This window comes from Pteropus medius, unplaced genomic scaffold (genome assembly GCF_902729225.1).
Source record: "Pteropus medius unplaced genomic scaffold, Ma_sr-lr_union100, whole genome shotgun sequence".
In the NCBI taxonomy this organism is placed as follows: Eukaryota; Metazoa; Chordata; class Mammalia; order Chiroptera; family Pteropodidae; genus Pteropus; species Pteropus medius.
In genome coordinates, this window is record NW_024354502.1 from 14,216,322 (window position 1) to 14,228,700 (window position 12,379).

Genomic DNA, 12,379 nt, shown 5'->3' on the forward strand with positions numbered 1-12,379 from the left:
GAAAGATTCAATGATAACCAAATAGAAACTAATAACTTTCTAGTGGGGATATGCTCTATTAAGCCAGAAAACACCTCAGTTCAACAATTACTAAATGAAAAGCTATGGGGTTGTCATAAAAAAAATCGGATGAAGTCAAATTATTTATGAAATGCTGCATTTACCTGAAGAGTTATCTATCTAATTAGACAGCATTATTCCTTCCCTTATCCCTATATTGATAATGGTCAAACATCTCTAATAGAATATTTCTTTCCTCCAATATTCTTGGTCTGTACCTTTTAGGAAGAATAGCAGCTATTGGCTATATTCTTTTAAGACTTAGAATCCAAGTGGTTCAGCTTCTAGAAATATTCTGACATCAACTGACCTTTGTGATTGAAAAATCACTGTTCTATGTTTCTACATTTTCTCGGTCACACTGGTTATAATAATTGACATTAAATACCCAAGTACATGTCATAAGATATATGGAAAGCAATAAGAAACAAAAGAGGTAAGGCAGAGGGAAGAAATAATATAGTGATATCTCTCATTCCTAATGATAATTAATGAAGAGATATTAATATACAACACACTTCTGTGTCTTTATCTTTTATGTTTAATGATGGTGTTATTTATAATGAATGGAAAAAACAGAATGTGAAAATATATATATTAAGGCCTAACTTTTTCAACTTAACTGAAAACACAGATGCATTAGTCCTAATTTTCCTAACGGTGATTAAAATGTCATAGAAATTAACAGTTACGTTAATACAGAAACCTTCTCAGATCTATGTCAGAGAAAAAGACAATGGAAACTATGAAGATGGGAAAAAAATAGGTTTCAATATATTTTACCTTATATCAGGCCTATGTATAAATATTTTTGCTTGTTCAGTAGTATCAACCAGCTGTATGTCCTTCACATGGATTGGATGCTGCAAATCCTCATTTAAAGGGTTAGTAATGAATATTACATTAGTTTCACCTGAACAAACATTCTTAAATCCAACAAATGTTGAATCTAAAACATAAATAATAGAAAAATAATTATTTTCTGTAGAGGACATAGTATAGTTTCATTTCACGTACATTCTAGCAAACACATCATTTAATACTGCCTTGAACATGAAGCGCTGACCTCACATGGTAGATAAACTCACCACTGTGGTAGATTGTTGTCTCCCTATATCGACACACTGAGTAGTCATTTCCATATTTCTCTGGGTTTGGTCATGTAACTTGCCTTGGCCATAGGGACAACAGCAATTGTGGTATAAGCAGATATGAAAAGTGCTTACATAGCAGGTCTCTTGGTGATCCTGGGAATTCTATGATTTCCAGCATGTGAATAAGCCTAGTTCAATCACTCTTATTACTCCAGCCTAGGGCCAGCACTAACCATCAACAAGCCCCAACTACCAGAGGGAGGTGAGACTATCAGCCCCTTATCCATCCTGTAAACTGATAGCAGCCTAAGGAACAATCCCAGGTGAGACCAGCAGAAGAACCATCCAATTGATCAAAGGCCAAATCGCCAATCCACAGGATCATGAGCTAATAAATGGCTGTTTAAAGCTTCTGATTTTGGAGGTGGTTTGTTATGCAGCAAAGGCTAACTAAAACACTATTATTCTCTTGGCCTTATTGCATATATTGTGTGGCCAAAAGACAAACTTTATTGGATCCAAAACTTAATCTCCATTGTACTTAAATCCAAAAACTCAAAATTAAAAAAAAAAGGTGACTCCAAAAATTCTTAAGTCAGTTACGTGTTATCTACTACCCTTCTTGATTACATTTTTTCCTAAGAAAATGTTGTATATATCTGAAGATGAGTAGTAATAAAATACCACAGTTGCAGTACAGTTTGTTACCTGGGCAGATCTCCTTTACTGGCCCAGTGCACTTGTCCCTAGCTCCTATAAGTGTCGACTGCTAACTACTCACAGCTGCCTCCTTCTCTGAAGAATTGCCCTTGACCACTTGACAACCCCATTACCTGACATATTATGCGCCCCTCAACACCACCACCATAGAGATAAGCCAAGCCTGACTGACAACTGATACAGAAGACTCCCTTGCCTCAAGGGGGAAGAAAACTAAGTGGTGCAATTTATACTACAGAGCTCCTTGAAGTATCGAGAAGGAGCTAGGCTCCAGGTGAGATCACATCTTTGCTTAGCTCCTTGCTCTGCCCTGCCCGACTTCCCTTACTCCTTTTCTCGCGAGAGCACATGTTCAATAAACCACTTACTTGAACAAGAGTCCCACCTCTGGCTATATTTCTAGACTACCTGATTTAAATAGCTGGTGCCAGAAGTTATCCTAAGATATGCACTGTAATGATGCAAAAATGAATTTAGATTGCTCGATGGCCGGATGGAAATGAGGAACCCATTACTGGTGGTAGACGGAGTACTGAGAGTCCCTAGCATGCTGTAATAGTGTAATTGTTAAAACTTCACCTGTGGTGAACTGGGATGGTATCTAGGTGGAAGGAGATGCTCTGGTTTGTACAGTAACTTTTGCATTTGAATAATACAGGGAAAATAGTTCCAAGGAAACCAGAAGTAGGTGACTATTGTTGACCATCCCTGATGTTTTGAAGAAAGATGTAAGCTGAGGTGATCAATCACAACTTCAAAGCAAATTTCAGGACCTAATAATAAAACTAGCAGAACATTTACAGAGGGTCCCGGCAAGTCTCCTATATCAAAGACATGGTCCTGATATAAAAGGGATGGGACTCTAAGTTAGGATGGAGATATACAGGAAGATACACTTGAACCTTGAAGCCTCAGATTCCCTTTGAATGTTCTGGATCTGTATAAGTGGCCTTCTTCTCCCTGATAGAGGCTAGCTCTTCTGTCTCACTTGTTTGAAATTATGCAGAGACTTCAAAAGAGGCGAGTTTCTTGTAAGGCAAATCTTGCCTTTCTCAGGATCTGTCTCCATTTCCCCTTTTAGCAAATAGAGCAATAACTAAGTCTCTACACGGCCTGACTGGGGATGTTTTAGGCCTGCTATGGGATGAGAGGGATTACACAGAGAGCTTGCCCTGCAGCTCCTTTGGAGTATAATACCTCTTATCCCATAGCAGGCCTAGAATGTCCCCAGTCAGGCAGAGGTCAGGCAGGGAATCAGGAGAATATGTCAGGAGTAAATCATGACAGTGTTGGATCAGCTGGGACAGAATACAAAGCTAGATAAAGAAGAGTGTGTCAGTATGGATGGGGGTATTCTCCCATGTTGCTGGCATGGCTTGTGTAAGCTTGGCAAAAATGATGGTCCACATTAAATGAAGTAGAATTGTGAAAATGGCCATGGCAAACTGTGGAAGAAGGGGCCAAAAAGCGTGGGAAAAATATAGGGCATATTAGAACAAATCTATTACATAATGCCACTTCCGCCCCACATGGGAAAAGTCTGAAAGCGGGTAGTATGAGAAGATTCTACTGATGGGTAGACATTTGGGTAGGGCCCAGGGTCATTTACTTCACATGGAGAGTAGTGGTCTGAGGTGAGGCTGCACACAGACTATGGGCAGTAGTAAATGACTTAGCTGGTTGGTCAGGAGCCTGGAAGGCACAAGATTGTACGACTGGGTAAAAGGAAGCCTGGGAGAAAAGCATGCGAGTGGGCAGTGGGAGGGAACACAAAGGGCATATTAATGATCAGCAAAGAGCATCCACTACAGAAGGAGCACCAAATAAATGAATGGGGTGACATGGCCAGTAGCTGTCAGCTCATCTCTGCCCTTGGACACCCATATTCCTGTGGGTTGGGCTTATGAACTGAGCAGCCCTGGGATGGAGATGGGTAACTACATGAGCCCAATCTGCATGGGCTCCTAGTTCCCAGGTTCATGAAGCTACTTCGCTGCTTAATGTCTGACCTGACTTGCCAGCCACAGAGACCAAAGCTAAGTCTTCCACACTACCATTCCTTAGAAAATGAAAGAGTCAACTGAATTGAAGTTGATTGTACCAGATTTCTTCTACCCTGGAAAGGTAATGATTTATCTTGGCTGCGATTAATTTGTATACTCAGTATGGGTTTTCCTTTCCTGCTTACAGGGATTCAGTTGGAGCCACCATCCTAGGACTCGCATCCTAGGATTCTCAAACTGCAAATGACACCCTGGATCAAAGAACACACTTCTAGCAAAAGAGGCACCATGGTGTGCACCTGACGACCACATACGGCAGCATCTGGAAACAGCCTAACAGACTGGTGGAATAGTCTCAAGACACAGCTGAGGTGTCTGCTTTGGACATCCACAAGAATGTGTTATTCACCTAAAACCAGCAGCTACTATATGGTCCTGAATTCCTAAAATATAGAAAATACATGAAATGGTAACATAGGCTGGGAGGAGGAATAACCTTGTTCATCAGATGCCTAGAAACCCATGTGGAAAACTTGTGCTTCCAATCCTATTAGCTTAGGTTCTGTGAGTCCAAAGGTCATGATTTGTAGTAAAGGCCCAAGCAAACACAAGGCTGCACTTACCTCACGGTACTTTAGGCTCCTTGTCAGCATTGACCATTTGTCAGGGGTGACTGAGCCTAGTCAACATGCAGAGTAAGGGCTGCTACTACACAGCGGAGGCAAGGAGGGCGATGTCTGTCTCGCACGCCCCCCTGGGGCTCATGCCCAGTGTGGACTGTAGATGAGCAACTACTGCAATCATGGCCTAATGAGGGAGCAGCAACCAGGGCTTATTTACAACGGAGCCGAGGGTGTGGGCCAGGTGAGCCATCTTGACTAGCAGAACTGTTAGTCGAGGAGGAGTGGACTTTGGAAGGGTGATGGAGGGAGACAATGATTATCATCTATGGTCTTGGGATCAGCTGTGGCCGCTCACCATTTTTTTTTTTTTTATAATTTTTTCCTGAAATTGTGACCATTCAGGACCCTGGAGAAATCATGTCTTGCTGTAATAAACTTAATATAACTAACTTAAAAGAAGCAACTGGATTGCTTCTCTGCATATTGACTGCTAACAGCTCAGAGCTGCCCTCTTTCCCAGAAAATTAGCCTTGAGCAAAGAGGAGTCATATCACCCAGGAAATTCAGGGCTTCCCCACAGAGGCAACTGTAATTAATAACCAACTCGGTTGGGCGTACAAATAGGCCCCCCACCTAAAATGTGATATCAACGCAGTGGCAATTTACACTCCAGAGCTCCTGGTAGGACAAGTGAACCCACTCTCCAGCTTATACCACATCCTGCTTAGCAACTTCCTTTGCCCTGTACTGCTTCCATCCCTTCTCCTAAGTGCAAGTCTTCAAGAAAACGCACAAAGATCCTCTTCTAAGGTTCTGCTTCCAGAGAACCCAGGCAAAAACAACCAATATTCATATATTATCTTTCAAGACTATATCTTATTAAAAAAGAGCACTTATTTGTATTCCTTCAAGAAATTTTATTTACAAGGTTCCATTTCATAAGGATATTTTTATTGCCATATATTTATAATATTGCAGAGCATATTTTTTTATTTATTGAACATATATGTTCAACTAAAGCTTATATAACATGTTAAATAAATAATTAATTAAATAATTATTTAAATGATTATTAAAATAATTACCTGAATTAGTAAAAGGTAACTCTGGTAATTATTTATTTAACATGTTATATAATTTGTTTTATATTTCTGGACGTAAAGTTCTGAGTACAATTTATTGAACCTCTTTCTTCAAGGTGACACTGGTTAAAATTATCATGAAAGAGAGACTTACTAAACTGAAATAGAGAATGACATGGTGTATTTAATGGGCAAAATGGAAATAATTGATATGTTCATTACATTAATTTATAAGTAATTATTTTACATTTTTAAGGAGGCAGCCTGGTACAGTGAAAGAGCAATGGATTTCAAATCAGAAGATATTGATTCTAATCCAAAGTCACAAATAGCTGTGAGATTTCGGCAAGCTTACATGAACTCTTAAGTTATATAGATTTAAATTTCTTCAGCTGTAAAAAGGGATAGTAATATACAACCCTACTTAAATGAAAGGGCTTTCACATTTTATAGAAACTAATTAGTATTAAATCACTATACCAGTGTTTTTTTCTGTTGCTTTAGAAGAAAGATTAAACGTTGATCCTTTAATGTATATGAATTTTGCTGGGGCACCAGTCTTGGAATTGACTCTAATGTCTGATTTCTTTGCTTGTCATTTTGAGCAGATTCATAGAAATAATTTTTTTTTTTTTGCTAACAATGAAACATTATTAGTCATACTGAGTGTATTCTTTGTAGAATTTAATTGAGTAGATTTGTCAAACACTGTGTTTAAACTTGCCTGAGATTTCCAAAAGGCCGCTGATGGCATTGTAACTCATGATGCCTGCATGGGGCTTCCGGGGTGCCATGTTATGTGCTGAAGCAAAGGTAGGCCAGCAAATCCCGCTTCTCCCTCCTTTTATAAAAAAAAGGAAAGTTAATGAAATTTGAAAAGGCATTCATATGAACGCCAAAATTAAAGCTCTAAAATTTTCACCTGATGGAGGTCTGGAACTCCGATGGGCAGCAGAGAGTTTGATATTGAGATCATCATTAGTCAGGACATCAGAACAATTAAATTCAGGGCTACTTCCAACAATTAATGAGTTCTATTAAAAAATTCAAACAGTACAGCTTTAATAACAGCTTTTACTAAAGAAACACGTAATAATGGGTAATACTGAATTCCCCTGTAGTAAAACATAACTATAAGTTGAGAAGTGGATCATTCATTAAACCAAGATGAAAAAGATGTGATTTCTGCCCTGATATTCAAGTGGGGGGCGGGGGCGGGAGGGGAAGACAGGCACGTAAATAATTATGGATAATGACATATTTCTAGGATAGAACTATGTCCAAGGAACAAGAGGAAGAGGGAATGTCACTACTCCCTAAGCTGGTTCAGGAAAAACTTCATGACTTTCACAAGATTAGCAGGTAATAAGCCAGAAGAGGTGAGGGAAGGGAGGGAGGAGAAAGAAAGATGGAGAGCTTCCTGGCAGAAGTGAATGAGAGTAAATCAGGAGAGCGAAGGACGAGCCAGAGCAGAAGTCAGATCTTTTGTGTTAGTCCCTTCAATAACTTTGCCCTTCTCAGAGTCGCTCTTTCTCCTTCGTGTGGCTTATTCATTTCTTACCTTAATTTGCACTGTTTTACTGGAAATTTTGTGAGATACAGCAGCTGGCATGTAAATCATTGAAGAAATGGCCATTCCATTGTCAACCAGAGTCACGTTATAGATCTGTACACTCTCTGTGGTCTGTAAAACAACTTGTGGGTTACACAGTACAAAATACGTTCATAAAAGCAAATAAACAATCACTATTTTGGATTGATTACCTGAAAATAAATTCCATAATCCCAGCATGTCCAAATGGTAAATCCCTGTATAAGAGAACATCCAGGAAGGCCATCCTGGTTCATATAGATACCATATAAGCCCCCATGGGCTTCATTGTCAAACCACCTTTCCAGGGAATTAGACTGACCTTGAAAGAAAATATAGAACAAATAATTAAGATTATAAATCATGCTGTATAGTTTTATAGGTAGTATCGGTTAAAGTTAAAATTCTTTTAAAAATTAAATATATAATTTTGATGTAAATTTAAAAAGATAATCAAATATTTATGGTTTGGCCATTTATGATTTATTCTATTTAGTATTTACTCTTACCTAAATTGTCCCTTCTACTACTCAGAATAATTATATGCTTATTTACAAAAGTTTGGTTTAGTGTTAGTGCCCTGAACTTTATTATATTTGATTAAACTAAACACAGATTTCATTAGAAAGAGCATGACGTTGGTTTCAAACAAGGGCTAAACTTGAAACACAAGTATACCATTTGCTGTCTGTAAAATGCTTCCCCTGCACACTTTTCTGTTGCTGGCTCCTTCTGGTCATCCCATTTTCAAGGTAAGTGTCACTCCCTTAGAAGGCCTTGCCTTCTCTGACTACCTGATTCCAAGTATCACCTCAGTCATTTTACCTGGCAACTAAATTTTTTTCACTTAATCCTTTATTATTACTTATTTGTAAATTATCCATCTCCTCTCTCCTATTAGAATGCAAGCTTCATGAGAAAGGACACTGTGTCTAGCTCACTTACTACCATATTCCCAGAGCAGGAAAGGTAATGCAGAGATAGATACTCATTAAGTATTTGTCGAATTAATCTATTCATGATCTTGGGAGAGTTATTTAACTGTCTAGAACCTCAGTTTCCTCGTATCTAAAAAGTTTTAGTGTTCAGGGTTGTCTCAAAATGAAATGAAATAACCCATATAAAGTACCTCAATAAATAAAAGTTACACTCATAACTAATATGTAGGATAACTGAAGTGGATTCTAATAAATTTTACTTATGTCCAAATCAGACCAGTAACCTTAATAACTCCCTCATAACCATATACAAATTGGAGGATTCCCTATAAAGAGCAGCACCACCCCCGAATTATACTTAGTCCCCAAGGATCTGACTTCATCCTATCTTTCACTGCTTTTTCTTTTTTCTTAGTCCTTCGAGACTGACATCTTATGCTCTGCCTGGTTTCTATTTCACTTCCCGCATAAAAAGCTGTTTTCATGTTCCCCCTTGGGAACATGAAACTCAGTGTTGCTCCATGGACAAGTACGGCTCCACTCCTGGACCCAGCATGGGTCATAATTCCCTTCCCAGCATCCCAGCCTCTCAACTTGGATAAGTTGATGTCTCTTTCCAGAAACTTAAACTCTCAATGTTTCACATTTCAATTGCTTGAAATTCAAAACTTTTATGGACACTTTAATTATTGAAGAATAATAACATAGTGAAAAATATATTATATGACATTACATATTAGTAAATATAGTCACAGGTCATATTTTGATTTTCAAAAAAACCAAAATAATATTCAAAGATGTTTTAGAGAAATTACATATTTTTAATTTTAAGTCAAAGAACTGCCACTTTAAGCTATTGAGAGCTAAAATATTTAATAAGCATATATCAAGGAATCAGTTAAATCTGTTGGCAAAGTTGTTTTTTCTCTTCAAAATGTATTTTGCATAAGAACAAAATGTATTTTGCATAAGCTTAAATCCAATATTTTTTGAATTTACAGAAGAAAATGCTGAATCAAAGAATCTTAAAAATAACTATACCGAGATACAAAAACCAATTGTAGAAGGGATACGAATTTTTCAGAGAAAATGCCATTTCTTTTAATTAAGTTTTTCAAGAGGTAAAGCCTGTAGTTTTATTATTTATTTTACTCTTTTGATCTGATAATTCATTATCTAGTTGAAAAATTAAGAGGTTATAAAGTTATACAATATTAAGTCAACAATGACCCTATTCTCACTCATCTTCTTTTTTACACTTTGCATTTTACATTTTGTGTTTCTTTATGTAAATTCAAATACCATACATATTCTCATTTTCTTCCCTTTCTTCCATAAAACATATTATACACAAAACAGTTTTATATATACAGTACTGTTCTGTAACCACCATTAATCACTTTAGAATCTCCTAGAGATTTCTCCATATCAATACACAGAAATGTAACTATTTTTTTAAAAAAGGGGTCTAGTGTTCTAACGTTTGGCTTTGTATAACCAGCCCACAATGAATGGACACAGGGCAGCTTTCAGTGTTCTGCTCTACAGACAATGCTGTGATGAATAACCTTATTCACAAATCCTTTTCTAATTGTTGTCGAGGCAACTGCTAGGTTATCAGAGTCTAAATGCTGAGCCAAAGGTAAATCCCCCCATCATTTTGCTAGCTATTGCCAGAGTCCCCTCTGGAGGGATTACATCCTTCTTTCCTTCAACCAGCAATGTGTAAGTGCTCCTGATTCCCTACAGCCTTGCCAAGAGAGCAGTTGTGCAGTTAAATCTTGATTTTTACTCACCTGATAGAAATGTATCTGAGAACTATCTGTTCAAGTCCTTTGACTTTTTCATGCTTGCAGATTTCAACACATGCATAGTGAGCATGTATTCCTTTAAAGAGGAAGCATAAGACAGTAGCATATCCCTATAGGCATGTATCTCTATACTTAAAAGTTTTGCTCTTGCAAAGTGGTAGTGGGATGAGGTACTCACTCTGTCAGTACCAGCCAAATCAAAAACTGAAATTGCTGTTAGAGTTTTGAGATCATAAACATGGAAAATAATTATCCTTAAAAGTTTATGCATTTTAATTTAGACCCAATAGTACCTTGAAGTAATCTAGCTTGTTGAGTTCTTTTGGGAAAAAGGAAATATTACATATGGAACTGACAAACAATAATTATTTATTTCTAACACATTTAGACAAGTTATTTCCTAGTTTTAGTGACTCTACGCTAGACTTACCTGAGCAAGGTTCCCCATCAATGCGGTAGCCTGCTCTTCCAAACCCGGCCACAACATTATTTTGTAAGATAGTATTGGTCCCTCTATTTATCTAACATAATAATAAAGTAAATGCTTTGGGTCAGGTTCTTACACAATTTCACGATGAAAGCAAATGTAAAACATACATAGGAAAACTAATTATGACTACACGATCAGGAGGAAAAGTTAAATTCATTATTCATCCCATTCAAACTTAAAATACAATTGAAATATTAAAATTACCTTCAGTTCTTGATGTAAAACCATCACTAGGTACTATACCTCAGACTTCATAAGAAAAGTTCACTAAAGAGGTTTGTTATTTCAGTCACTAATCCACTGTATGTGGTTCAATATTTATTTATAAGTCATAGACTAAATTCCAGTTTATAGCAAAGTTACAAAGAATTTATCACATTTTTTAGTTATATTCTATTACCAATTTGATTTATTTTAAAAAAAGACAACTAAGGCAATTCAGTGGACCACAAAATTCAATAGAAGTATTCACTAGTTTAAATAAAACCTTCTATAATAAAAAAAAACTGGGTTAGCACAAGTTTTAGGTAATTATTAAACAATTTTATCTTATGAGCCAAGTCAAAGTGGTAGAAAATGAAAAGTATAGATAGAACACAGAAGGTTTAGTTCTTGCCTGTGGTGTCAGCAAAAACAGTTAAAACCTCAATTATTTAGAGCATATTAAACACCCATATTTTTAAGGATTATGATGAAAAAGAGTCAATGCAATTAACAAAAGTAAAATAAGTAACTTTTCTTTCATAAACAGATAACTTTAAAGTTTGGGAATTGACATTTGATTACATTCTAACATCTATTAATAGATATATACTACCTCATAAATGTATACTAAGTTTCAGGCTCTTAGCTTTTACTTTAAGGTGATTATTAATAGTTGCACAAAAACAAAATGCGATCTTTATTCCATCTTTCAAAGAGAGCTATTTTTAATTCTTTTTCATTCCTATGGCATAGGTAAGTAAAATAAAAACAAGAGGAAGCTATGTTTCCTCCAAATCCTTTCCCTGTCCTTTGTATCTTCTTGGTTGTAATCTCACTCTATATAATGCTTAGAGAAACTTCATGGGAAACAAAGAAGGCGCAATTAGTAGGACCGAATAATAGTATATAACCTTGCATATAGAATCATAAGAATTTTAGATGAGAAAGGGATTTTCGAGATACTATAGTCTATCATACTAATTTTCCATATGAGGAAGGAAACAAGTCAAAATTAAGTAGTACCTTGTGCAAGGTGCTCAGTCAATTAGCAGCAGAAACCCTGTACTGTAACTTGAAAGCAATAATTAATGTTGAAGAAGCAAAGAAATAACAGAACTATTTAAGCCAATGGATATTAACACAGAGGAAAATCTTCAATGGCTATTGGAGCTCACAGTAGCTTTTAAGAAAGTTCATTCATTCCTTTAGCTCATTTCATTAGCTCATCAATCTTTAAGCAAAAAATCGTTTTCAATAAAATTTTGAGATTTACAGTTTCTACAGAAATTATAATCTTCAATAAAGAAATTATAATTTTCTGTGGTTACAATTATAAATTTGTTCATGCTACCTCGATTGCTGCGTGCCAGAGAGTTGAACTCGAATCTTTCCTGTTCTGATAGGTTCCTGGCCAAACTGAAAGTGCAACCAAGTTTCCTCGGACTCTGTTGGCATCCCCCCATATTCTTATGCCTGGAAAAAAAATAAAGTCCCACCTAAGTAAACATACTTTCGTATTAATACTATGGGGAATATCTTTAATTTTTTACCATGAAATTAATTTTCTAGTTTGAGCTCAACAAGTGAAACCAGTACATTTTAGAGTGAGCTCTCTGAACTCTTTGATAGTGAAATTCTACCTCTTTAATAGACTACCTGAATTAGAATCTTCTGGAGTGCTTCTTAAATATATGGGTTCACAGGCTCCACCTCAGATTTTAACAAATACACAAATTAATTTTCTACACATTAAATAAGTTTGT

The 12,379-nt window shown here is 36.5% G+C and overlaps 1 protein-coding gene across 2 annotated transcripts in view; it reads right to left on the reverse strand.

The window, feature by feature from the left end:
- The window catches only part of PKHD1L1 (PKHD1 like 1), a 140,147-nt gene that overhangs the window by 18,375 nt on the left and 109,393 nt on the right, over positions 1–12,379 (reverse strand). For both annotated transcript variants that reach the window (XM_039853719.1, XM_039853718.1), the window contains 7 exons: positions 11,968–12,089; positions 10,353–10,443; positions 7,347–7,495; positions 7,144–7,266; positions 6,505–6,616; positions 6,307–6,423; positions 844–1,009 (listed from right to left, as the gene is read on the reverse strand). In XM_039853719.1, coding sequence (XP_039709653.1) covers positions 844–1,009; positions 6,307–6,423; positions 6,505–6,616; positions 7,144–7,266; positions 7,347–7,495; positions 10,353–10,443; positions 11,968–12,089 — 880 coding nt within the window. The remainder of the gene's footprint in view (positions 1–843; positions 1,010–6,306; positions 6,424–6,504; positions 6,617–7,143; positions 7,267–7,346; positions 7,496–10,352; positions 10,444–11,967; positions 12,090–12,379) is intronic.